The following is a 27,913-nucleotide window of genomic DNA, read 5'->3' on the forward strand; positions in this document are numbered from 1 at the left end:
TCAACACCCGTGCTCACCTGCGTTCCAGCGATCGACGATGCGGTCGGCGGCCCGGAGACGTAGGAAGTCAAGGTGAGTTTGCCGCTAGCGCGTCTTCTATCCAACAAAGTCCTCCTGGTTGTGTTGCTGCAGCCAGCCGCTAATACACCGATCCCACCTACAACGTTCTTCTTTGCAGTCTCCATTGTTCATTAAACAAATTGCAAAAGATTCACCAACACAGATGTCTACAATACTGTGGAATTTTGTCGAATAAAACAGAGCTCTGTGTATTGTGTCCAAAAGGGTCCAAACACTTCCGTGGACCTCGCGACGTCACGCGCATACATCATCCTCCAGAGGCGTTTTGAACCGGAAGTTCCCCGGGAAATTTAAAATGTCACTTTATAAGTTAACCCGGCCGTATTGGCATGTGTTGCAACGTTAAGATTTCATCATTGATATATAAACTATCAGACTGCGTGGTCGCTAGTCGTGGCTTTCAGTAGGCCTTTAATATATTTGGCCACTGTAACATTACACACAGGTTGAACAGTAACACTGTGTTTGAATATTTAATTCAGGGATTCTTTGGTGTACCACTAGATGGAGGCCGCAGTTTGGAAATGACTGATCTAGAGCAGGGGTGTCCAAACTTTGGCCCGCCGACGTCTCTGTAGGCTGTCAAAGGCTTTGCGAAAGTCGATGAAGTTGCTGTGCAGAGGAGTGTTCCATTCTACACCCCGCTCGATAATGTTCCTCAGAGCCAAGATCTGGTCTATGCAGCCCCTTCCTCTCCTGAACCCTGCTTGTTCCTGTCGTAGCTTCTGACCAATAGTGGAATCCATCCTGCCGAGTAAAATCCTGCAGAAGACCTTAGATGGTAGTGATAGCAGTAGGGATGATGTTTGATAAGAAATGATCGAGTTGGAGGCTATTATTGAATCCTCTTATCAAACCGATTCCTTATGGATTCTCTTATGGAGTCCAGATAGGTTGTTGTATATGGAAAAAAACACACAATATTTGGTTTAACAAAAGCTCACTTTTATTATATAAGAAAAAAATAAAATCTAATAAATAAATAAATATTGACTGTTACCCCCCTAAAAAATAAAATAAAATAAATAAATATTGACTGTTGTTACCCAAAGTATATTAAGTGGGATTTTTCATAAAAACAAATATATACAGTAACACAAAAACAAGCTGTCTCTGTGATCACTATAGGTGTATAAATAATAATATAGTGTTAAATAAAATCAGTCCCTTGGGCACAAAAGTGAAAATAATACAGCTCTCCAAAAAGTGCACTTCTGCTGCTATTGGAACATAACTGTTTGTTATGATGCTTTGACATTTTTGCACTTGATTTCTTTATTGAAAGAAAATTCTATGAAGAGAAAAGTTGTTTGCAAATGTGGTTACAATGCTAAAAAATGAAAAGTTAAAGCTAAAAAAAGAAATACACTTTATTGAGTTAACATTATTTCTTTATAGGGGGAAAGATGTGATGTTATGAGCTAGGGAATATAAGAACTACACTACCCAGCATGCAACGGGAGTGACGAGCATGCGCGGTAGCCCAGAAAAGTGTTGTTGCATGTCGTCACCCAGCAGCTAAGAATGAGGTTAGTAAACGTCAAGAACTCAGCCAACACGCCTCGTCTGCATTATTTATAATTAGACAGACAACACATCTACAGTGTGATTTTGTAACGTTTACAAGGAAAGAAAAACAAAAGTTAAAAAAGGGAGATATGTTGTATATATATGTATGTGCTGCGGTGTTGTATATATATGTATGTGCTGCGGTGTTGTATATATATGTATGTGCTGCTGTGTTGTATATATATGTATGTGCTGCAGTGTTGTATATATATGTATGTGCTGCGGTGTTGTATATATATGTATGTGCTGCTGTGTTGTATATATATGTATGTGCTGCGGTGTTGTATATATATGTATGTGCTGCGGTTGCTTTAAGAAGGTTGTGACAGCTGCCGTAAAGGAGGTGCGTTGCTAGCCTGGTTGCTATGTTTCCGGTTGGTGGTAAAAGTGTTGGTCATGTGTTTGTACCCTGCTCAAATCTCTCAGTAAAGTTGTTCATTGGATTATAGCTTTTGTTTTGAACTTTATTACACCTTGGAGCGCTTTTTCCCGTCCATTTTTTTCCTGCTTTCGCTATCTGCGCCTAATGACTGAGCTACGTGACGTCATTTCTTGTGATGTCACACGGAGCATTTCTGGTCGGGACGGGATTCGAATAAAGAACCAACTCTTTTTCTTTACTATAGTGGTCTCGATAACGGGTACCGGTTCTCAAAAAGGGATTCGAGTCCGAGGACTCGGTTCTTTTCTTATCAAACAACCGTGAAAACCGGTTTGGAGTATCATCCCTAGATAGCAGCGTGATGCCCCTCCAGTTGTCACAATTTTGGAGGTTTCCTTTCTTGGGGAGTTTGACAATCAGGCCCTTGTCCCAGTCTTGAGGTATTACTTCCTTCTCCCAGATGTCTTTAAAGAGATGAGTAAGCACATTGACGGAGGTGTTAAGGTCAGCTTTCAGCATCTCTGCATGGACATAGTCTATGCCGGCGGCTTTCCCATTCTTCAAGGCTTTGATGGCAAGTTTGACCTCTTCCTTACTTGGGGGGGTGGTCTCCATGGGTCAAGGACACTTTCTGCTGGTGAAGGGTTGGCAGGATCATCCGGCTCAGGGCAGTCCAGTACCTCACGGAAATGCTCAACCCATCTCAAGATCTGGTCACTCTCAGTGGTGAGGATGTAGCCTTGCTTATCTTTGGCAGGGGCCGGCTGGCTGGTGTACTTGCCTGTGAGTTGCTTTGTGATCTCGTAAATCGTATTTAACTCACCTTGTGCAGCTGCACACTCAGCTTTCTCTGCTAGATCCTCAACAAAGGCCCTTTGGGATTTTTATGACTGAGGGCCTTGCAGGACCAAACTTGAGGGGAGCCCTAAAGGTTAAAAATAATATATATATATATGAGAGGCCCTCAGTGGACCAAGTTTGGACACCCCTGCTCTAAAAAAAGACTTTGTCCTCTGAATGTTTTATTTGTCAAGACTAACGGACCCTAAAAGTCTCAAATTGTTTGTCATCCTCCAGATGGAGAACATCCTGCTGACAGATGAAGGTGAGTGACCATGTTCTGCCAGCAGAGGGCGGCCTTGTGCTGCTTTGTTTCATTTATTATCAATACTCACTTGTGAGTATTGATCATTTACATTTGAAAGTGAATCTTGTCATCCTGTGTGAGAACAGTAGAAGAATCATAAGAAGAGAATAATGGTGCGTTGCAGGTCACCTCCGCTTAGCTGACTTTGGTTTGTCTCGTCGTCTGGAGCGAGGAGGACGAGCGTTTACCATCTGTGGCACCATCCAGTATATGGGTGAGGAGGAATGTTCCGGAACATCCGCAAAAATCTTCTTCCTGCCCCACGAGCTGAATTGCGGATGTTTTATGTGACGCAAATGTAAGGCGAGTGCATGCTCTGTCTGCTCTGCAGCCCCCGAGGTGCTGAGCGGCGGTCCTTACAACCACGCGGCCGATTGGTGGTCTCTCGGAATCCTCCTCTTCTCATTGGCTGTTGGAAAGGTGACGCCTTGTGGCATGACACAGAGAAACTAAGAATGATGCAATGCTGCGTCACAGGATCTCATAGCACAGGGGTGTCAAAAGTGCAATTTTGGGAGAAATTGCCTGTGAACGCTGAACTGCGCAAACCGCTAAAATGCGCAACCCGAACATGTATGCTAGCGTTAGCATGCTAACACTTAGAATGCGTCAAATAGCAAGTCGTATGACTATGAAGCGTACACATGTCAAATTTGCTAAAAAAAATAAATTTGCATGCTAATATGTTCATGTTAGCATGCTAACAGAATGCATCAAGTACCAAGTCGTATGACATGTAAAATTTGCTAAAAATAAAAATAAAAAATTAGCATGCTAACAATTAGCATGAGTCAAGGCCCGTAGCTTGTTTTTTATTGGCTCGACACGCATTCTAAAGACAAAATGCAAACATCTTGGATTAGAAAATAACACCAAAAAATAGAATATGCAATGTTGGGAGAAATTGCCTTTAATGATAATAATAATAATAATAATACATTTGACTTATAAGGCGCCTTTCTGGGCACTCAAGGACACCGTACAAAATCAAAACAATAAAATCAAATTGGATAAAAACAACAACAACAACAAAGATAGATAAGATAAGATGATTACAATGAATAAGCAGTCAGGAATAGGTGTGTTTTGAGTCTTGATTTTCAACTTTAAACTCTGAACTGCGCAACCCGCTAAAATGCGCAACCCGTACATGTATGCTAGCGTTAGCATGCTAACAGTTAGAATGCGTCAAGTACCAAATCGTATGACTATGAAGCATACTCATGTAAAATTTGCTTTAAGAAAAATTAAAACGTTAGCATGCTAATGTAAGCATGCTAATATATTAATGTTAGCATGCTAACAGTTATCATCCAAAAATTATAACATTACAAAAAACTACAACATGCAATTTTGGGAGAAATTGCGAGTGAATGCTGAAACGTGCAAGCCAAACATGAATGTGACAGTTAGAATGTGTCAAGTAGCAAGTTATATGACTGAGCCTGATCTGAACTGGACCTGCTTTTAAGAACCCTTTTGAACAATCTCATTTCATTGACAACCCGGTCTGGTGAAGTTAAGGTCCTTTGTTTGTTTTGTTTGAAAGTAAAGCAATATAAAAACAATTACATAAAAAAATAGTAATTAATGAAAATGTTAGTGGACCAGCACCATGTGTGCTCTAAAGACTGTATCCCTTGCAGACTGTATTATTCTATATTGCAGGAACCAGAAGTTTGTTTTAATAACAGAAAGAGACAGCCCCTAATGAGTGTGGATGAATGTGAATGGGGTAGGGAGGGTTTTCTTGGGTTGATGCACTAATGGTAAGTGTATCTTGTCTTTTTTTATGTTGTTTAAAATAAAAATACAAATAAATAAAAAAAAGTTATATGACTTAAGTGTACGCATGTAAAATTTGCTAAAAAAATTAAATAAAAGTAAGTAAGGTAAATGACTCTAAGGTGTTTGGTTGTAAAATTTGCTAAAAAAGTTAGCTAACAGTTAGAATGCGTCAAGTACCAAGTCATGAAGCATACACAGTTAGCATGTGTGACGTACCAAGTTATACTGTATGAGGTGTTTGGCTTTAAAATTGGCTTAAAAGGGTAGCATGCTAACAGTTAGAATGTGTCAAGTACCAAGTCGTATGACTATGAAGCGTACACATGTAAAATTTGCTTAAAAAAGTTAACATGCTAATTTTAGCGAGCCAAACATAAATGCTAACAGTTAAAATGTGTCAAGCACCAAGTCAGATGTCTATAAAGCATACACATGTCAAATTTGCTAAACGGTTAGCATGTGTCAAGTACCAAGTTATATGACTTTGAGGTGTTTGTCTGTAAAATTGGCTTACAAAGTTAGCATGCTAATGCCAGCATGCTAACAGTTAGAATGCGTCAAGTACCAAGTCATATGACTATGGAGCAAACGTGTGTAAAAGTTTGTTATAAAAAATAACATGGCAATGTTAGCATGCTAACACGTTAACATTATCATGTTAACAGTTAGCATGTGTCAAACACAAACACACGTTATATGACTGAGGTGTTTGGCTGGAAAATTGGTTTAAAAGTTAGCATGTGTCAAACACCAAGTTAGATGACGCTAAGGCAAAGTCCCCAAACTACGGCCCGCGGGCAGAATCCGGCCCCCCAGCAACCAAAATCCGGCCCACGGGAAGTCCTTTCTAATCCACTTTCTACCGCTTGTTACTCTCGGTGTCTCCTAGCCGCTCAGGCAAATCATATTGTCTAAAAATTAATTTTCCCATCGATAACGTGACAATGTTAAATGTTGATGAACATCAATGTTAATTGATGTTAAATGACAAAACGGACTATAAAGACAATGTGTGTATATATATATATATATATATATATATATATATATATATATATATATATACATATATGTGTATATATATATATGTATGTATGTGTATATATGTGTGTATATATATATATATATAAATATACACTACCGTTCAAAAGTTTGGGGTCACATGTAAATGTCCTTATTTTTGAAGGAAAAGCACTGTACTTTTCAATGAAGATAACTTTAAACTAGTCTTAACTTGAAAGAAATACACTCTATACATTGCTAATGTGCTAAATGACTATTCTAGCTGCAAATGTCTGCTTTTTGGTGCAATATCTACATAGGTGTATAGAGGCCCATTTCCAGCAACTATCACTCCAGTGTTCTAATGGTACAATGTGTTTGCTCATTGGCTCAGAAGGCTAATTGATGATTAGAAAACCCTTGTGCAATCATGTTCACACATCTGAAAACACTTTAGCTCGTTACAGAAGCTACAAAACTGACCTTCCTTTGAGCAGATTGACTTTCTGGAGCATCACATTTGTGGGGTCAATTAAATGCTCAAAATGGCCAGAAAAAGAGAACTTTCATCTGAAACTCCACAGTCTATTCTTGTTCTTAGAAATGAAGGCTATTCCACTAAATTGTTTGGGGACCCCTGCTCTAAGGTGTAAAATTGGCTTAAAAGTGAGCATGCTGATGCTAGAATGGTAACGTTAGCATTCCAACAGTTAGCGTGTGTAAAGTACCAACTTAAGGTATATGAGTCTCAGGTGTTTGGCTGCAAAATTGGCTAAAAAAGTCAGCATGCTAATGTTAGAAATGCTGCCTGAAAAAGGAAATAAAAAAAGTAACGCTGGCTGAGGCTGAGCCAATCAGTGGCCACGATACTGAACAACGCAGTCTGATTGTTTTGGGGTAGTTTATGGGTCATTGAGCCATTTTTATGCTTGTAAATGAGTAATTTAGGGCAAAATGAGGTTGAATATGCTTTTACCCATAACAAAAAGCTCAAATATGGAGGTTGTAATTACGTTAGGTCAGGAAAAAACACGGAGGCTATTCCATCCCCACAAGCCTGTTTCGCAGGTTCCCCTGCTCTTCAGGGGATGTTGTGTTTAGATAGTTTAGCGTTTATTGATTGACCTATATTGTGTTGTATCGCTGTTAAAAACTTTGGACGCCCCTGTGGTAGCATCATGCAAACACTGCCCCCGGTGGCTAGCACAGGTACTGGTGCTGACTCCGTGTGCTCCTCAGTTCCCGGTGGCAGCAGAAGCAGACCACTGTGGCATGCTGAGGAGGGTCCGGTCCTTCCCCTACGAGATGCCCCTCGGCCTCAGCCCCCCGCTGGCCATGCTGGTCACCGAGGTAACTGCACAAACACGTGACCCTCAGCGCCGCAGCGTGGTAACACGCCTCTGATCCCAGCTGCTGTGCAAGACGCCCGCCCGCCGGCTGCGCACCCTGGATCGCTTCCAACGTCAGACCTTCTTCCGCGGGCTGACTTTCGACCAGGGCCTGATGCAGCGCCACCCTGTGGAGGTAACTCCACGTGTTTGGGTCACAACTTTCCTGCTACAAAGTCTGCTCCCCCGTCTTTGCAGGTGATTCTGGAGCTGAGGGAGCGGCCGGATCGTGCGGCCAAAGCTCGCCGAGGCCTGACGTTGTCGCTGCAGCCGCTCAAGGGCTTCGACTACGACTCGCTGCTCGGCCCGCCCGACACGCATCCGGACCGCCACGTGCAAAGTCAGGCCAAGTTTCTGTGGCGCGCACAGGAAGAAGGTCCGCACAGGGAGGTGTTTGTGTGAGGTCGGTACGCCACCAACTCTTTAAACGTGCTTCATAACGCCGCTTGTGAGGTGGGCGGAGCTACACACGTCAAGAAGAAAGATGTCCGCCATTGTTGTCCTACGTCTACTCTGTGGCCTTCCTCTTCTTTGTGTCGCTGCGCCATTCATGCCTAAACTGTACCGGGTCTCTAACCTTACCACCAGACTTCCTGGTTGCGTCACATCTTCTCTTACGTCACAACGCTAGACATCTTATAAGGGTACGCAGCATGGAGCGCTACTGGCGCTGACGAGACGCGGGGCCGCCATCTTGGAGTGGTGATCCGCTCCACTCAGTGCAATACATGTGGCAGGAGCAATGAACTGTCATCTTACCTCACTGAATACTACTCATTTTCACGCGCTTTTTTGTCTTACCTGTAGCTATGATAAAGGACACATGTTTTATTATTCATAGTTTGCTTAATAGTAATAGAATATTCTTATATTCTATAAGTGACCAGACGTCCGAGGTCAAAACTGGGAATATAATCCAAGAAAGGGGGAAAAAAGCTATTTTTAAGTTGAAGAAACAATATGATTAGGTTATATATACATGCTACATAAATAATGTATGAATACATTAGATATCTATATATCTTATAGACTGTAACTCTGTTGCTGCAGCAGCAGAGAGTTTATTCTGTCTTGACACTTTGTATTGATATTTTGTATTACATTCTTCCCTTAAATGATCATGTTTACATTGATTGTTATATATGTATTTTTTATGTATGTCGCTTTGGATAAAAGCGTCTGCCAAATACTTCAACATAAACAAATATATAAACACCTGAAAGTCTTTATATCAGCTAAAACCACCAATCTGTTTCACTGGATTCAGAATAAAACCAAATGCTGTCTTACCCAACAATGTTAGTATTTGAATATTGTGATTTGAAGACTTATTCCTGGTTACAATTATACTGTTAAGAAAGTATTGTCTTATACTTTGCCTAAAATGAGAATGCATCATAATCAGTGGCGGCTGGTGAGTTTTGTTTTAGGTGGGGCTGAAAGTTTGTAAACTGACCCCCTGTAGGGGGGTCATCCTCCCCCAGAAGATTTATTTGTGATTTTCACATACAAATGAAGCATTCTGGTGCATTCTGACAAAATAATGAAGACAAAATAGAACATTTCATAGGTTTGCAGAGAACTATATACAATATGCACACTGAAGGCATGACAAGTATGACATTTTTAAATGTAATTAATTCCATTGACAAGCAATTCTATTATGGTCATACTCTTGTTTGCTAGTGGCTACGATTTCAGTACTATTGAAGATCTTTGCTCCTTCTCAACTCAAAATTATTTTCACAAAATACAACCAATAGTACGTTAATGTTAAATCTTACTTGTGAAAAGTAATCCCCCCGATTCCTATTTTCAACCGTCCGTTCATTCAAGCAGGAAAACGCTGAACACCATCTTTGTTTTCTACCTGTCAACTGTCAGTTTAGGCTGCTCGCCGGCTCCTCATCACCACTTCAAGATGGCGGCCCAATTTCTCGCGTCACAGCAGCCAATGCTGCGTCTACTTATAAGATGTCTATGGTCTGGCTAACTTCCTAGCAGCTGTGGCTAACTACCTGGTAGTCTGGCTAACTTCCTAGCAGCTGTGGCTAACTACCTGGTAGTCTGGCTAACTTCCTAGTAGCTGTGGCTAACTACCTGGTAGTCTGGCTAACTTTCTAGTAGCTGTGGCTAACTACCTGGTAGTCTGGCTAACTTCCTAGTAGCTGTGGCTAACTACCTGGTTGTCTGGCTAACTTCCTAGTAGCTGTGGCTAACTACCTGGTAGTCTGGCTAACTTCCTAGTAGCTGTGGCTAACTACCTGGTAGTCTGGCTAACTTCCTGGAAGACTGACTAATATCCTGTTAGTCTGGCTAACTCCCTGGCAGCCAAGCAAGCATCCTGGTAGCCTGGCTAATTTCCTAATAGTTGTGGCTAACATCCTGGTAACTTGGCTTACTTCCAGGTTAATTTCCTAGTAGCCGTGGCTAATTTTCTGGTAGCCTGGCTAATTTACTAATAGCCATGAATAACATCCTGGTAGTCAGGCAAACTTCCTGGTAACCTGGCTTACTTCCTGGCAAATTTCCTGGTAGCCTGGCTAAATTCTTAATAGCCGTGATTAACATCCTGGTAGTCTAGCAAACTTCCTGGCAAATTTCCTGGTAGAATGGCTAAATTCCTAATAGTCGTGGCTAACATCCTGGTAGCCGCGGCTAACGACCTGGTTGTCTGGCTAACTTCCTGGAAGACTGACTAATATCCTGTTAGTCTGGCTAACTCCCTGGCAGCCAAGCAAACATCCTGGTAGCCTGGCTAATTTCCTAATAGTTGTGGCTAACATCCTGGTAACTTGGCTTACTTCCAGGTTAATTTCCTAGTAGCCGTGGCTAATTTACTAATAGCCGTGATTAACATCCTGGTAGTCTAGCAAACTTCCTGGTAACCTGGCTTACTTTCTGGCACATTTCCTGGTAGCCTGGCTTACTTCCTAGTAAATTTCCTGGTAGAATGGCTAACATCCTGGTAGCCGTGGCTAACGACCTGGTAGTCTGGCTAACTTCCTAGTAGCCGCGGCTAACTACCTGGTAGTCTGGCTAACTTCCTGGAAGACTGACTAATATCCTGTTAGTCTGGCTAACTCCCTGGCAGCCAAGCAAACATCCTGGTAGCCTGGCTAATTTCCTAATAGTTGTGGCTAACATCCTGGTAACTTGGCTTACTTCCAGGTTAATTTCCTAGTAGCCGTGGCTAATTTACTAATAGCCGTGATTAACATCCTGGTAGTCTAGCAAACTTCCTGATAACCTGGCTTACTTTCTGGCACATTTCCTGGTAGCCTGGCTTACTTCCTAGTAAATTTCCAGGTAGAATGGCTTACATCCTGGTAGCCGCGGCTAACGACCAGGTAGTCTGGCTAACTTCCTAGTAGCCGCGGCTAACTACCTGGTAGTCTGGCTAATTTCCTGGTAGACTGGCTAACATCATGTTAGTCTGGCTAACTCCCTGGCAGTCAGGCAAACATCTTGGTAGCCGTGGCTAACTACCTGGTAGCCTGGCTAATTTCCTGGTAGCCGTGGCTAACTTCCTGGTAGCCTGGCTAATATCCTGTTAGCCTGGCAAATTTTTTGGTAGCCTGGCAAATATTTTGGTAGCCTGGCTAATTTCCTAATAGCCATGGCTAACATCCTGGTAGCTTGTACTACTTCCTGTCAGCCTGGCTAACTTCCTGGTGGACTGGCTAGTTTCCTAATAGCCGTGGCTAATATCCTGGCAGCTTGGCTTACTTCCTGGCTAATTTCCTGGTAGCCTGGCTAACTTCCTGGAGGCCTTTGTAACTTCCCGGCAGCCTGGTAAATTTCTGGCAGACTTTCCAACTTCCTGCTTGCCGTGGCTAACTTCCCGGTAGACCGGCAAATTTTTTTCTGGTAGCTGTGGCTAACGTCCTGGTAGCCTGGCTAACATTCTGGCTTGTGCAAGAAGAAGAAAGATAAAGCTTTTGTTTTTGTTCCCACTGACAATGGGAACTTTAATCAAGCTGAGCACGCCAAGAAAGGAACACCATACTTGATGTTTTTGTCTTCCTCATGCAAGAATTATGTTTTGCTTGTTTACTTTGAAATGGTCGTATAAACGTGCCCACCTGTTTCCCATGTGTAAATAACCACGCATACCTTTTGAACATCCTGCCGTGTTTTATCACCAGCGACTCAGGGGAGCATTTACTTGCCTTTACTTGAGACACTGCTCTTTTTCTAATGCACTTGTCCTGATGCACCTGAACGCCTCACGAGTGGTCCTTTTGTTTTGTTATGACATTGCTTGTTTATTAAAGAACGAATCCTTTCTACACGTACTACATGTGTTTTTGGAACTGCACTAAACCTGCAATCTTACCAAAGGTGCTTCTGGGATTTCTTACGTGACCCGACTTTCTAGAACATTTCAACATGGAGGTTGACTCTTTCAACACGATGCTGGTAGTTTGCTCAACGTGTGGAGGTTTTGACACGTCGGCGGAGAGATTACATTCTTGTGTAGACAAGCCGTGCCCAAACCTTATCCACTGAGGGCCACAGACTGACAAATCACAGCAGGCGGGGGCCAATTTGATAGCTTTCACCTTCAAAACCAGGCGGGCTGGAGCCTACCCCAGCTGCACTTGGACATAAAAACTAGAAAAAGCAATTTTGGTAAAAATTTTGTGTGAATGCTGAAGAGCCAAAGTCGATATAAAATGCTAACAGTTAGCACGCTGGTTAGATAGCATCTATTAACAAATGATGTGAGCCAAAAAGCGAACTATGCTAACAATATCATGCTTATAGTTTTCATTAGTGAAATATATATAGCAAAATATATGACACTGAGTTGTATACCCTTTTAAATTATCTAAAAAAGCTAGCATGCTAATGTTAGGACACTAAAATGCTAATTGTAACATGTGTCAAGTACCAAAATATATTACTCTGACGTGTGTATGGGGTAAAACATTTTTAAAAAGCTAGCATGCTAATGTTAGCATGCTAAAATGCCAACTAACATGTGTCAAGTACCAAGATACATTACTCTGTGTGTACAGGGGAAAAAAGTTTAAAAAGCTAGCATGCTAATGTTAGGGTGCTGAAATGCCAACTGTAACATGTGTCAAGTACCAAAATATATTACTCTGAGGTGTGTACGGGTGAAAAAAACTATTTAAAAAGCCAGCATGCTGATGTTAGCGTGCTAAAATGCCAACTGTAACATGTGTCAAGTACCAAAACATATTACTCTGAGGTGTGTACGGGTGAAAAAAACTATTTAAAAAGCCAGCATGCTGATGTTAGCGTGCTAAAATGCCAACTGTAACATGTGTCAAGTACCAAAACCTATTACTCTGAGGTGTGTACGGGTGAAAAAAACTATTTAAAAAGCCAGCATGCTGATGTTAGCGTGCTAAAATGCCAACTGTAACATGTGTCAAGTACCAAAATATATTACTCTGAGGTGTGTACAGGGGGAAAACATTTTTAAAAAGCTAGCATGCTTATGTTAGGGTGCTAAAATGCCAACTGTAACATATGTGTCAAGTACCAAAATATATTACTCTAAGGTGTGTATCTGAAAAATGTGTTTAAAATGCTAGCATGCTATTATTAGCATGTATCAAGTACCAAAATGTCGTGGTGGCTTGTGCTCGTGATTTAGGGCTATATAAGTAAACATTGATTGATTGAAAATATGACTGAAGTGTAAAACTAAAAAAATTGCTAAAAGATAGCATATTAATGCTAACATGCTAAAATGCCAACTGTAACATGTGTCAAGTACCAATACGTATTACTCTGAGGTGTGTACCTTAAAAATGTGTTTAAAACGCTAGCATGCATCAAGTACCAAAATATGACTGAAGTGTAAACCTAAAAAAAATTGCTAAAAAGCTAGCATATTAATGCTAACATGCTAAAATGCCAACTGTAACATGGGTCAAGTACCAAAATATATTACTCTGAAGTGTGTACCTTTAAAAATGTGTTTAACATGCTAGCATGCTTTCATTAGCATGCATCAAGTACCAAAATATGACTGAAGTGTCTACCTGAAAAAAATGTGCTAAAAAGCTAGCATATTAATGCTAAAATGCTAACTGTAGCATGTGTCAAGTACCAAAATATATTACTCTGGGGTGTGTCCGGGGGTAAAAAAAAAATTAAAAAGCTAGCATGCTAATATTAGCGTGCTAAAATGTCAATTGTTACATGTAACATAATTAAATTTGCAAAAAATATATATTTTTTTATTTACCACTTCTTTAAAATGATTAATCGATTTTAGAATCGGAATAAATAAAAAATCGGGATTTATAAGTGAATATATTTTTTTTTTTAGCAATAATAATTAATCAATGTTTTTAACCTACTCAGTGGCCTAGTGGTTAGAGTGTCCGCCCTGAGATGGGTAGGTTGTGAGTTCAAACCCTGGCCGAGTCATACCAAAGACTATAAAAAATGGGAGCCATTACCTCCCTGCTTGGCACTCAGCATCAAGGCTTGGAATTGGGGGTTAAATCACCAAAAATGATTCCCGGGCGCGGCCACTGCTGCTGCTCACTGCCCCCCTCACCTCCCAGGGGGTGATCAAGGGTGATGGGTCAAATGCAGAGAATAATTTCGCCACACCTAGTGTGTGTGTGTGTGTGTGACAATCATTGGTACTTTAACTTTCATCTGAAATATCCATCCATCCATTTTTTTTACCGCTTGTCCCTATCGGGGGTGGGGGGGGGGGGGGGTGCTGGAGCCTATCTCAGCTACAATCGGGCGGAAGGCGGGGTACACCCTGGACAAGTTGCCGTCTCATAATCTGAAATATGATTATTTTTTTAAAAGTTACTTTAAAAAACTTTTTTTTTTACTAAATTCTCAAAAAATTGTTAATCAATTTAAAATCGGGATAAATAAAAAAACACAATTTGGATGTGACTCTCTTTTTGAGCACCCCTAGTACTAATACCAATAACAATTGTTTAATGTTTTAAATCCAAAATGTTATTCTTATTTTTTTATCAACTCTCAAGAAATATGAATTGATTCAGAATCGGGAGGGGGAAAAATTTAAATGTATGATTTGTATGCGAGTTTATTTTTAAGCACTGTGATTAATTAACGTTGTCTTGAAGGAATCAGGCAGAACAAAATGGAGTGTGCTACTCTGCTGCAACCACCAGAGGCGCTGTGTTCGGCATCAGCTCATTTTCTATCATAAAAAAAGTGATGGTCTTAACTCCAAACATATTTCTGATCGAGGATATTTAGAGATGTCACATAAATAAGTTAAATGAATTCAGTGTCAAAAAGCGCTCCTAATAATGAACCTTTGTATTTTGACTTTAGTTTTGTATTGAGAGCTTATGAAAGGATGCTGGTGCATCGATTTGACTGATGCTGCCCGGCGCATGCGCATTACCACCCATCCTCCCGCCGTGACGCAGCGTTTAAGCCCCGCCCCTCCCCCCACTGGCTTTAGTAAAGCGTCACGTCGCTCTGCAGCACAGTCTCTCCCGTCACCTCGACATCTCCTAACCTGCCTTCTCTTCTCCGAGCTCGTACGTCGTGCTGCTGGTAAGAAATATTTGTTTTATTCAACTACCTCCTCTCTTTTTTGTTTTTAAACCCGGCAATGTGATGCTGGGGCCACGCCCCTCGTCTGGTGTTTAGCTAGCAGCTAACATTTTTGACGGACAGCTAACGTCGCCAAGTGTCTTTTATTTATTTTTTTAGCGTTCATAGCTCACCGCCCGCGGCTTTTTTTGGACAAAACATCACCCGTGTGTCGAAAAAAAAAAGAAATACCCGCTTCGAGATGTCGGCGGAAGAAAAGAGGAAGGAGGAAAAATGAGCTGACCTTCACGGATGCCTGTTGCGTCCTTTTACAAATCGTGACCTGCGCGCGTGCGCGCGATGGGAAAGGCTCGTGCGCGCGCGTGAGTATCTGACCCCAAGCACGTACGCATCCTCTGTGAAAGTGGGCGGGGCCAACGTTACATACTGTATTCCCTGCCCTGGTGTCCATTTTAAACTTAATATATATGAACCTCTTATGTAGTCTTTTAAAGCGGCGGTTCTGTACCTTTTTTGGAGCCTGTTGACGGGCAGTCTCCATGGCAACCCTCCGAAGGACAGGCGGGGGCAAAAATTCCAGACCTCATCATATTGTCAGGTGTAAAAAGGGAAACGATTAATGACCTTTTTTTTGTGCTTGGCGTCCATTTTGCTGCAGAGTTTTTATTGTCGTTGTGACTTGTGCAGCCCTTTGAGACACTGGTGATTTAGGGCTATATAAGTCAACATGGATTGATGGATATTGCCCTTTTTAAGAGATGCACAAGAGCAGTAATAAGAAGGATGATGGCGCACATTTGACGGGGAAACCGAGCCCACTGAGCGTTTTGGCTCTTAGCTCTGGGAGCCATTAAACCCCCCCCCCCCCTCCCTCTCTTCCAAAGTGGAGAAGGTGGCGCAGGCGGCCATGATGGAACACCTGATCACGCGTCAGAGTAGGATTTGCCGACTCACTCCTGAGCATTCGGATAAATTTCCTTGATCGGTTGATTGGGAAAATCCATTTATTTGTTGATATAAATGCTGTCAAATGATTCACTTTTAAAATCAGATTATTCACCCATTTGAATTGTGTTTTGGAATTGTTCCCATTAAATGAAGAAATGTCCTAAGAAAGCTAAAGACTTGTAAGTGTTTATTTGAGATGCCACATGACGTCAGCTGCGGACGGAAAAAGGAAAAGAGTGTGAGGGTAAATAAAATAAAATAAAAAAAGCTTCTAGATCTTTATAACCGCTTTAGGATGTGAGAAGCAGCCCGTTTTGGGGGTGGAGGAAGGAGGATGAGCAATACACTGATTGTGAATAGGAATGTTTTGGTTGCACATTGGGTAAAAGGCAGTAATACAGCATCAATCACAAAAGAAAGCCATTTGGAGAGTAACCCTTGACTAAAAGACAAATACAATACAATGTTGTGATCTTCGTCATCACAACAATCTTTGCTCTACGCTGTGGGAAGATGGGGGGTGGGGGATGTAAGAAAAACCAAGCAAAGGAGCAAGCCCAGGGAATTAAACGGCAGATATCAAAGGGTTTTATCTTTTAGAAACAGAACAGGCCAATGCAGTGAAGGGAAGCAATACAACATCAATCACATTAGAAGCACTCAGACAAAAATTGTTGTTAGACAAGATGTTACTAAAATAATAACTTGGAATTAGCTTTAAAGATGCCCCAATATTTAGATATAAATACATTTTTTATTGTTACAATATTTGTAAAATATTTTACTGAATATATTTATAGCATTCGGATCAATTTCCTTGATCAGTTGATTGGCAAAATCCATTTATTTATTATTATGAATGCTGTCAAATTATTCACTTTTTAAATCAGATTATTCACACTTTTGAATTGTGTTTTGGAGTCGTTCCTATTAAATAAAGAAATGTCCTGAGAAAGTCTTTCTAAGTGTTTATTTGAGATGTCACATGACGTCAGTATACGGAGAAGCAAGGCTACACTACGGATGGAAAAAGGAAGAGAGCGCGAGGGTAAATAAAATGGGAAAAAAAAGCTTCTAGATCTTTATAACCGCTTTAGGGATGTGAGAAGCAGCCCGTTTTGGGGGTGGAGGAAGGAGGATGAGCAATAAACTAGGCTGATTGTGAACAGGAATGTTTTGGTTGCACATTGGGGAAAATGCAGTAATACAGCATCAATCACAAAAGAAAGCCATTTGGAGAGTAACCCTTGACCGAAAAACAAGTACAATAAAAAATGAGTGATCTTCGTCATCACAACAATCTTTGCTCTACGCTGTGGGAAGATGGGGGGTGTAAGAAAAACCAAGCAAAGGAGCAAGCCCGGGGAATTAAGCGGGAAATATAAAAGGGTCTTATCTTTTTAGAAACAGAACAGGCCAATGCAGTGAAGGGAAGCAATACAACATCAATCACATTAGAAGCACTCAAACAAAAATTGTTGTTAGACAAGATGTTACTAAAATAATAACTTTAAATTAGCTTTAAAATGCCCCAATATTTTCACACAAATACATTTTTTATTGTTAGAATATGGTTGCACATTGGGGAAAGGCAGTAATGCAGCATCAATCACAAAAGAAAGCCATTTGGAGAGTAATCTTTGACAAAATAACAAATAGAATAAAAATGAGTGATTTTCGGCATCACAAAATTCTTGGTTCTACGCTGTGTAAAGATGGGGGGACGAGGGGGGGGGAAGAAAAACCAAGCAGAGGAGCAAGTGCGGGGGATATAAAAGGGTCTTATCTTTTAGACAGAACAGGCTGAAGCAGTGAAGGGAAGCAATACAACATCAATCACATTAGAAGCACTGAGACAGAAATTGTTGTTATACAAGATGTTACTAAAAATAACAACAGTAAATTACTTTTAATTAGCTTTAAAAATGCACCAATATTTTGACACACATACATTTTTTATTGTTAGAATTTTTGTAAAATATTTGACTGAATATACATAATTGATTTTCTCAAAATGTGATTAATGTTATTCAAAGGTCCGTCTGGGTTTATTTTGAAGCATTGTTAAATTTGACATCTCAAAATGTTATATATCATTGATCAGAAATATGTTGGCCAGTGGAGTTGTACCATCGGGTTTTTTTTTATAGAATAAGATTCCATACCTAACACAGTGCCTCTGGTGGTTGCAGCAGACTACTACACCCCATTTTTACCTCAATTCCTCCAAGACGCCATTCTTCACATAGTGAAAGTGTGCTCCAAAAATTGATTCACATTCAAATCACAATTTTTATTTATTGCTATTCATATTTCAAGAATTTGATTTTTTTTTTAAATTATTATAATTTTTTAAGAATCAGATTTTTGATTAAACATTACACAATTATTATTATTATTATTATTATTATTATTATTAGGGGTGTTCAAAAAAATCGATTCACATCCAAATCGCAATTTTTTATTTATTCCCATTCTAAATCAATTCGTAATTTTTAAGAATTGGATTTAAAAAAAGTTTTTTATTTTTTTAAATATATATATACTGTATATATATATATATATATATATATATATATTTTTTTTTTTTAAGAATAAAAAAAATGTATTTAAACAATTATTGATATTACTACCAGGGTGCTCCAAAAAAATCAATTCACATTCAAATTGGGATTGTTTTAAATATATTCTGATTGAAAAAAAAAAATTAAGAATACAATTTTTGATTAACAACATTAAACAATAATTGATAGTACTATTAGGGGTGCTCAAAAAATCGATTCACATCCAAATTGCACATTTTTTATTTTTCTATTCCGATTCTAAGTTGATTTAATCATTTTCGAGAATTGATTTAAAAGAAAAAAGGCTTCTTTTTTTTTTTTACCAAAATGTTTTTTTTATAAACACTTACCTTTTTTTTTTAATAATCACTTATTGGAATAATAGCATTAAACAATCATTATTGATATTATTATTGTCGTTATTATTATTAATAGGTGTGCTCAAAAAACAATTCACATCCAAATCCTAATTTTTAATTATTCTGATTCTAAATATTTCAAAAAATCGATTAAATTAAAAATATATTTTTTTTCTTTTTTGGGGAGGAATCTACGGAGCCCCTAAAGGGACATGGGGGAAATGTATTTGTTTATATATATTTTTAAAAAAAAAAATTTTTTAGACATGTATCTCGTGCGCACGAGAAACTTTTTATAAAGTTATTTAAAATAATTTTATTTTTTAGACATGTATCTCGTGTGCACGAGAAACTATCTTGTGTGCACGTGATACATGTCTAAAACAATAAATTATTTTTAAAAATTATTTTTATTTTTTATAACTTTATAAAAAGTTTCTCGTGCGCACGAGAGACATGTCTAAAAATAAATAAATTATATAAAAAATGTTTTCCCCCATGTCCCTTTAGGGGCTCCGTAGGCATCAGGTTTTGGATTAAAAACATGAAACAACCATTATTGTTGATATAATTATTATTGATGGTGTTGCTGTTATTTTAGTATTATATGCGTACATCTTCTTGATTGCTAAGTACTGTAAAGCTGGGCTTGAGTTGGAGTTGCTCCATTTTCTTTTATTGACTAACATTCTGTGATTTTTGTAAATAAAATTGTAAAAATGCATTTTTAAAAAGACGTTTTTTAGGCCAACACTGCACTCGTATAAGTCATAATAAGTAAGCCAGCAGCTAAGAGAAGCTTTTGCAACCTCTCGCCTGTTCTGAAAAGGTTTTATTATCATTGTACACCAAATAATAAGAATCAGAATCACACAGTGATGCGTTTAATAACGTATATTAGATACTAAAATGATGCCTGATGTGAACATGAGTTGGTTAGTCATTCCAATTCCAGCTTTATTGTTAATATGTTGATAGTTCTTTTTTCTTTAACAGGGAATCGTACATGACTCCTATGAGGAAGTAATGGTGTAGAGTACAGGTGCTTTCTAGTTGATTCTAATGTGATGTCATGGAGGGAGGAGGAGGCAAGTGTTGCAAGTCGATGTCGCAGTGCAGAAGTGGCCTTCAGGCCCTGTGCAACAGGCTCCTCCCCTCTCTTAACCCCCTAAGCCCCCGCGTTGTCTTTACCGCCGCCCCATCCTGGCTATGCGACGTGTTTACCGCGAGACGTTTGTCACCAGCATATTCTTAGTTGAGCATAACAATAATATCCATACTAATACTAGTGAAATACGTGTACATAATAACTACCTTGTGTTTCCACTGAGAGTGCGCAACACTTTTTATGCAACAAATGGTGAAAGCGCACTTTTTTTTGTTTTTTACGTGTATTTGCTGAGCGTGTGTTTTTGTCCGCACACAAGCACGTTGGCATTGTAGCGGGCACCAACTGTAAACACACACTTTCATGCAGGTGTGACCTCGCCGGGCTCACCTGCGTGAAGCGAGTGACCTTTGCGTTGTGGTGACTGCACACTTTTTTCTGTGTGTTCTTATCGTTCACAATCCTTATGAAAGACATGAAGACGGATGTATGTTTTTTTTTTTAGTGCATTCTAAATATTAAATATATGCGATCAAAAGTCTGCTTACGTTGGAGCCTATATTCTGCCTATAGAGCCCTTAAAAAAACATCCATTAAGGTTTAGAGATGTCCGATAATGGCTTTTTTGCCGATATTCCGATATTGTCCAACTCTTAATTACCGATTCCGATATCAACCGATGTATACAGTCGTGGAATTAACACATTATTATGCCTAATTTTGTTGCGATGCCTCGCTGGATGCATTAAACAATGTAACAAGGTTTTCCAAAATAAATCAACTCATATTTATTATTGAAGTCACAAAGTGCATTATTTTTTTTAACATGCCTCAAAACAGCAGCTTGGAATTTGGAACATGCTCTCCCTGAGAGAGCATGAGGAGGTTGAGTGTGACCTGTATGGCTGTTGACTAAGTATGCCTTGCATTCACTTGTGTGTGTGAAAAGCCGTAGATATTATGTGACTGGGTCGAAGCTGCTAAGCAACCAAAGAAACGTAAAGTTTTGTCTGTGGCGATAGAAAAAAAGAAAAACGTAAGCCACCCGGATACAAAGACAGTCAAGGATCAACATTGTCCCGGCTTTCACTCGCTGGCCTGAGCTCAAAGACGAGGGATTTCAGACCGATACTGCCTTGGCTTTGTTCCTGCTAAACTAGTAAGTGACTTCCGATGCTCAAATCAAAATGATAATGCTAATGTTAGCGACCAGAGTCGATATAGTCCCGTTGAGTTGAAAAATGACTCATAATCCTCGCCAAAAAAAAAGGGGGGTGGAACCAAATGTCTTTTCTTGTCGTTATCACAATTCCCGGGTATAAATTGGCTGTCAAAGTGTACCAACTTGTCGGAATACCTCTTCATCCTTCTACTATCCAGGTGAGAGGCATGGTTTATGAATAAAGTTTAAAGAGGTAGGAAACTTCAGTCGATCCTGTCAACATTGGCACACAAAGCCGCTATAATATGATGAGAGAGCGGAAATATGACCACATCACACCAATTCTCAAATCCCTTCACTGGCTTCCTGTTCCACTCAGGATTGAATTCAAAGTCTCCCTGCTAACCCACCAGTGCCTCCATAGAAATGCCCCCCTCTACCTCAAAGAACTACTCACCCCCAAATCCTCCACACGACACCTCCGCTCCGGACAGGCTAACCTCCTCCAACAAAGCTACGAACAATGGGAGACCGGGCTTTCTGCTCCGCAGACTGTGGATGCTTTTAAAAAAGGCTTAAAAGCCCTTCTTTTTTAAAAAAAAAAAAAAGCCTTTTTTTAGATATATGCATACTAGTTACAGCTTTTTGGCTGTTCTAGTTTTTATTTTTATTTATTTATTTATTATCTTTTTATTTATTCCAATCTGTGGAATGCTCTCCCTGACCACCTGAGGGCCCCACAGACTGTGGATGCTTTTAAAAAAGGCTTAAAAGCCCTTTTTAAAAAAAAAAAAAAATCATTTTTTTAGATATATGCATACTAGTTACACCTATTTGGCTGTTCTAGTTTTTATTTTTATTTATTTCTTTATTATCTTTTTATTTATTCCAGTCTGTGGAACGCTCTCCCTGACCACCTGAGGGCACCACAGACTGTGGATGCTTTTAAAAAAGGCTTAAAAGCCCTTCTTTAAAAAAAAAAAAAAAAAAAAGCCCTTTTTTTTTAGATATATGCATACTAGTTACAGCTTTTTGGCTGTTCTAGTTTTTATTTTTATTTATTTCTTTATTATCTTTTTATTTATTCCAGTCTGTGGAACGCTCTCCCTGCCCACCTGAGGGCACCACAGACTGTGGATGCTTTTAAAAAAGGCTTAAAAGCCCTTCTTTAAAAAAAAAAAAAAAAAAGCCTTTTTTAGATATATGCATACTAGTTACACCTATTTGGCTGTTCTAGTTTTTATTTTGATTTATTTCTTTGTATTTATTCCAGTCTGTGGAACGCTCTCCCTGACCACCTGAGGGCACCACAGACTGTGGATGCTTTTAAAAAAGGTTTAAAAGCCTTTCTTTTAAAAAAGAAGCTTTTTTTTAAGATATATGCATACTAGTTACAGCTATTTGGCTGTTCTAGTTTTTATTTTTATTTATTTCTTTATTATCTTTTTGTTTATTATAATAAAAAAAAAGTAATACGCTGTAGCACATTGAGATTGTTTACTCAATATAAAGTGCTTTTTTTACAAATAAAATCTATTATTATTATTATTATTATTATAAATAGTCCGTCTGCGTTAGCACTCATAATAACAATATCACTAATACTTGTTAATATTCAAGTCACGGCATGTAAATGGAGTATTTTTGCCGGGTTTTGGATGGTTATTTATCACATTTTTTGGGCGGAATAAAGCACTTCCTATTGGCTCCGCTATAAGTGGATTTTTGTTTACGAGTTAGAATGCATTAAAAATATATACATCCATTGTCATGTCTTTCACAATGATTGTGAACGATAGGCAAAATGTTAAAAAAAAAAAAAAGTGCAGTTCCCCTTCAAGAGTGTGTGTGCAAAGACTGTTATCTCACCGTCCTAACCCCAGGATTAACATGGAGGACACACACACACACATGCTGGACAGCATCCCAAATCCGGCCTCACTTTGTCACTTCATTGGCAGATCCAGTCGGAGTGCTTTGTATGGTTGGTGGGCGCCATTGTTGTCACAGAATGTGCCTCATTGTGTGAAACCTGAGCGCCAGTCGGGTGCACGGAAGTTTACCGGACTATCCGATTCCTTTCCCTGCACATTTTATGCTGGAGTTCACCTCTTAGAGCTCGCATGTGGATTAACGGTGGACAGTTTGTTGACCAATGGTGTGACTTGGCTGCAACATCTCAAAAAATGTGTGTTTTAGTTCACCCGTTAAGGAAATGTAGTAGTGCCCATTCCCAATGAGATTATTAAAGCAGCACTAACAGGGTTTCCCCTAAATCAGTGTTTTTCAACCTTTTTGGAGGAAGGCACATTTTTTGCGTTTAAAAAATCCGGAGGCACGCCACCAACATAAATCATAAACTTCGTTGACAGTAAAAAGTCGTTGTCGCAATTGTTGGATATGACTTTAAAATATAACCAAGCATGCATCAATATAGCTCTTGTCTCAAAGTAGGTGTACTGTCACCACCTGTTACATCACACCCTGACTTATTTGGTGTTTTCCTGTGTGTAGTGTTTTAGTTCTTGTCTTGCGCTCCTATTTTGGTGGCTTTCTCTCTTTTTTTGGTATTTTCCTGTAGCAGTTTCATGTTTCCTTTGAGCGATATTTCCCGCATCTACTTTGTTTTAGCAATCAAGAACATTTCAGTTGTTTTCTTTCTTCCGTCTTTGTGGGGACATTGTTGATTGTCATGTCATGTTCGGATGTACATTGTGGACACCGTCTCTGCTCCACAGTAAGTCTTTGCTGTCGTCCAGCATTCTGTTTTTGTTTACTTTGTAGCCAGTTCAGTTTTAGTTTCGTTCTGCATAGCCTTCCGTAAGCTTCAATGACTTTTCTTAGGGGCACACACCTTTTGGTTTAAGCATAAGACTCCTTTTTACCTGCACACTGCCTCCCGCTGTTTCCGACATTTACTAAGCAATTAGCTACCTGCTGCCACCTACTGATATGGTATGGTATAACATGGTTGCTCTGCCGAGCTGTAGACAGCACCGACACTCAACAACAACACATCATTTGCAGACTATAATTACTGGTTTGCAAAAAATATTTTTAACCCAAACAGGTGAAATTAGATATTCTCCCACGGCACACCAGACTGTATCTTAAACAAGTTGAAAAACTTATTGGGGTGTTACCATTTAGTGGTCAATTGTACGGAATATGTACTGTACTGTGCAATCTACTAATAAAAGCTTCAATCAATCAATCCATATAGATAGATAGTACTTAGAGATAGATAGTACTTTATTGATTCCTTCAGGAGAGTTCCCTCAGGAAAACTTTTAAATTATCTTTATTATTTATAGTTATAATTTATAAATTATATTAATTTATATAATATATTAATTGGTTGAAAAATACTGCCCTAAACTATCAAGACAACCTGTGGCGGTGGGGGCGTGGTCACCATGATGTAATTGAGTGATTTTTATAATTTGCTATATTATGACCGGATCATGTTTTTGTTATATTCTGTTAGTTTTGGACTCCCTTAGTTCCTGTTTTTTTGTGCACCCTTGTTTGCTTTTAGTTACCATGGTTGCTTATTATTTTCACCTGCCTCTGATTGGTGTTCGGGACGCTCACCTGTTCCCCGAGCACTAATCAGAGGCATTATTTAAGCCTGCCTTTGCCGGTCAGTTGGCTTGGCTTCATTGTTTGCTTTTGCTACAGTTACGTGAGTATTCCTTGTCTTCTTGCCTATGCTAAGTGTTAGCCTTACATTCGAGTGCGATCAGCACATTTTTCCTCCGTCTTGTTTTCTGTTTTGGTACTTGTTTGAGTTTTTGAGAATAAATCATGTTCCTACCTGCACGTCCTGTCCGGAGTGGTCCGTTTGCAACCCGGGATGCAAATGATTTTCTTTAAAAAAGGCAAAAAAATGTATACATACATTTAAAACTAATGTGTTACTATGAATTGGTATTAACATACGCGGTTTTCGGTGATCAAAGTCTTTTTTTGGTTGTCAAGTTTTCGGTATATCACTTGTCAATAGTGCGCAAATAATAGGCTATATATATATATATCAATTCATACTGTGCTAATGTTTTATGTTCGTGTGGTTTCGATTTGATGTCAGTTTTTCCCACGTTTGCAAACACACCGTCCGTGCCTGAAAGGTGATTGGAGGGGAATGACGAAGTGGTGTTGTGTGTCTGAGAAAGCGCTGACTCACGAGGCGAAAGTGTTTACACAGGAGGTAAAACATGTTGGAATTGTGCCGTTTGTAAATTTGTAAAATTGGTAACTAAAGTTAAAAATAGCGTCAGACTTTGTGATTTCTTCTAAGTGCTACAATATATTATATTACTTTAATTTGTTTTCAAGTAAAAAGAACAAATAACTTTTTTCAAGGAGTGGCGGTAATAAAAATGCCGTGGCGGAGTGCCACGTTCAATTACATTAATGGGAAACCGTGACTAAGTAACCTTTCAAGCTTGATAAAATATGCTCATAACTTTTGGGATGATACACGGACTTACAACTAGTTGAATGACACCTCTGTCATGGCCTGAGGGGGTCTGTATCGCTTATACGTCACCCCCTCTTTCCCCAATTTGTTAAAAAGACGGAAATCGATGCGAACCGCTAGAAAACTAAAAGAAGAAGAAGAACGCCTACGTGCAATTACTGCTGTCATGGCCGAAGCTGTTAAACAACCAAAGAAACTAAAAGTTTTGTCTGTGGAGATACAAACAAGAAAAACGGAAGCTACGCGGATAAAAGGACAGTCAGGGATCAACATTGTCCCAGCTTTCACTCGCTGGCATGAGCTCAAAGATGAGGAGGAATTTCAGACCGATACTGCCTTGGTTCAGTTCCTACTAAACTAGTAAGTGACTTGTGATGCTCAAATCAAAACGATAATGCTAATGTTAGCTACCGGAGTCGATATATTCCCGTTGAGTTGAAGGATGACTCATAATCCTCGCCAAGAAAAGGGGGGGTGGAACCAAATGTCTTTTTGTGTAGTTAGCACCATTCCCGGGTATAAATTGGCTGTCAAAGTGTACCAACTTGTCGGAATACCTCTTCATCCTTCTACTATCCAGGTGAGAGGCATGGTTTATTAATAAAGTTTTGATGAGATAGGAAATTTCAGTCGATCCTGTCAACATTGGCACGCAAAGCCGTTATAAATAGTCCGTCTGCGTGAGCACTCATAATAACAATATCACTAATACTTGTTAATATTCAAGTCACGACATGTAAATGAAATATTTTTGCCGGGTTTTGGATGGTTATTTATTGTGTATTTTGGGGCGGAATGAAGGACCTCCCATATATAAAATACATTATTTTAAAATAATATATATTAAAAAAATACAAAAACAATGACCGCAAAAAAACAAATAAAAATGTAGTTCACACTCGCATGTTTGGAGTTAAAAGACGCCGGGATATAATTCTTGCAGAACGCTCTATGTGTCGCATGATGCTACCATTGTGGACTCTGCAGCTTCCCTTGCATGTTGAAACAAGCCAGTGGTGGGCGGGGCTTGGCGTGGCGTGAGAAGTCACGGCGTGTTCCCTGGCGAGCTCGGCATGCGTGGGAGTGAGGCCAGTGGACGGAAAAAGGGACATTTTTATTTTCTTGCTTTAGACGCAGAGAAAGAGCGACTGGCCAAAAAAAATAAAAAATAGGAGTCAGCGTCTTGCGTTGCTGAGGAGAGAGCGGCGAAGCCAACGGCATCCCGTTACATAACGGCCCCACCTCTGTCTGCCGTGGAGAGAGGTTACGTAACGGCTTATTTACAGCCCGCTGGAGAGAGCAGCTGGGAGGGGAGGGGCTTGACGGCGATGAGATGGCGAGTGTGCTCGTTAGCACGTCGTGATAGCTGCCGCTTCCTCTGAACCTCAGACTTGTCAAAGTTGTCTGCTAAAAAGCATCAAGCTTGCTTGGTTGCCAACTAACGACTGTTTTGACTCGTCGTCGGCCATCTTAACGGATTTACTAATCAGATTATGAAGCAGAAACAAATTTAGTGGCTCTAATTTCGCCAAAAAAAATCCCAGTTATATACAAACCTAAGTTAAAGGGCAACTGCACTTTTTGGGGAATTTTGCCTATCGTGAGAATCATGGGGGGATTTTAAAGATGATAAAAAATGCTAGGAAGATGCGGCTAAAGTTACTAAAGTCACCGTTGTCACCTTCAAAGTCTCTAAAACAACTTCAGATCCCCTCCATCAACGTTTTTTATACACACTGCAAGTGTATATATATATATATATAATGTAGTAACAGACACCTTTTTAACAATATGTAATATGTACAATATACACACTGCAAGTATATATATAATGTAGTAACAGACACCTTCATAACAATATGTAATATGTACAATATACACACTGCAAGTATATATATAATGTAGTAACAGACACCTTCATAACAAGATGTAATATGTACAATATACACACTGCAAGTATATATATAATGTAGTAACAGACACCTTCATAACAAGATGTAATATGTACAATATACACACTGCAAGTATATATATAATGTACTAACAGACACCTTCATAACAAGATGTAATATGTACAATATACACACTGCAAGTATATATATAATGTAGTAACAGACACCTTCATAACAATATGTAATATGTACAATATACACACTGCAAGTATATATATAATGTAGTAACAGACACCTTCATAACAAGATGTAATATGTACAATATACACACTGCAAGTATATATATAATGTAGTAACAGACACCTTCATAACAATATGTAATATGTACAATATACACACTGCAAGTATATATATATATAATATAGTAACAAACACCTTCATAACAATATGTAATATGTACAATATACACACTGCAAGTATATATATAATGTAGTA

At 39.3% G+C, this 27,913-nt stretch overlaps 2 protein-coding genes across 3 annotated transcripts in view; both read left to right on the plus strand.

The window, feature by feature from the left end:
* rskrb (ribosomal protein S6 kinase related b) overlaps positions 1-11,898 on the plus strand; it is a 30,902-nt gene extending 19,004 nt beyond the window's left edge. For both annotated transcript variants that reach the window (XM_062049241.1, XM_062049242.1), the window contains exons 8-13: positions 3,110-3,137; positions 3,304-3,393; positions 3,511-3,599; positions 7,209-7,319; positions 7,380-7,493; positions 7,556-11,898. In XM_062049241.1, the coding sequence (XP_061905225.1) occupies positions 3,110-3,137; positions 3,304-3,393; positions 3,511-3,599; positions 7,209-7,319; positions 7,380-7,493; positions 7,556-7,759 (636 nt within the window). In that variant the 3' untranslated portion in view covers positions 7,760-11,898. The remainder of the gene's footprint in view (positions 1-3,109; positions 3,138-3,303; positions 3,394-3,510; positions 3,600-7,208; positions 7,320-7,379; positions 7,494-7,555) is intronic.
* A 2,859-nt stretch (positions 11,899-14,757) lies between these two features.
* Positions 14,758-27,913, plus strand: part of aldocb (aldolase C, fructose-bisphosphate, b) — a 28,335-nt gene continuing 15,179 nt past the window's right edge. The window contains exon 1 of the mRNA XM_062049247.1: positions 14,758-14,902. The gene's annotated coding sequence lies outside the window, so the exon portion shown is untranslated. The remainder of the gene's footprint in view (positions 14,903-27,913) is intronic.

The sequence above is a fragment of the Entelurus aequoreus genome, linkage group LG05, assembly GCF_033978785.1.
Source record: "Entelurus aequoreus isolate RoL-2023_Sb linkage group LG05, RoL_Eaeq_v1.1, whole genome shotgun sequence".
In the NCBI taxonomy this organism is placed as follows: domain Eukaryota; kingdom Metazoa; phylum Chordata; class Actinopteri; order Syngnathiformes; family Syngnathidae; genus Entelurus; species Entelurus aequoreus.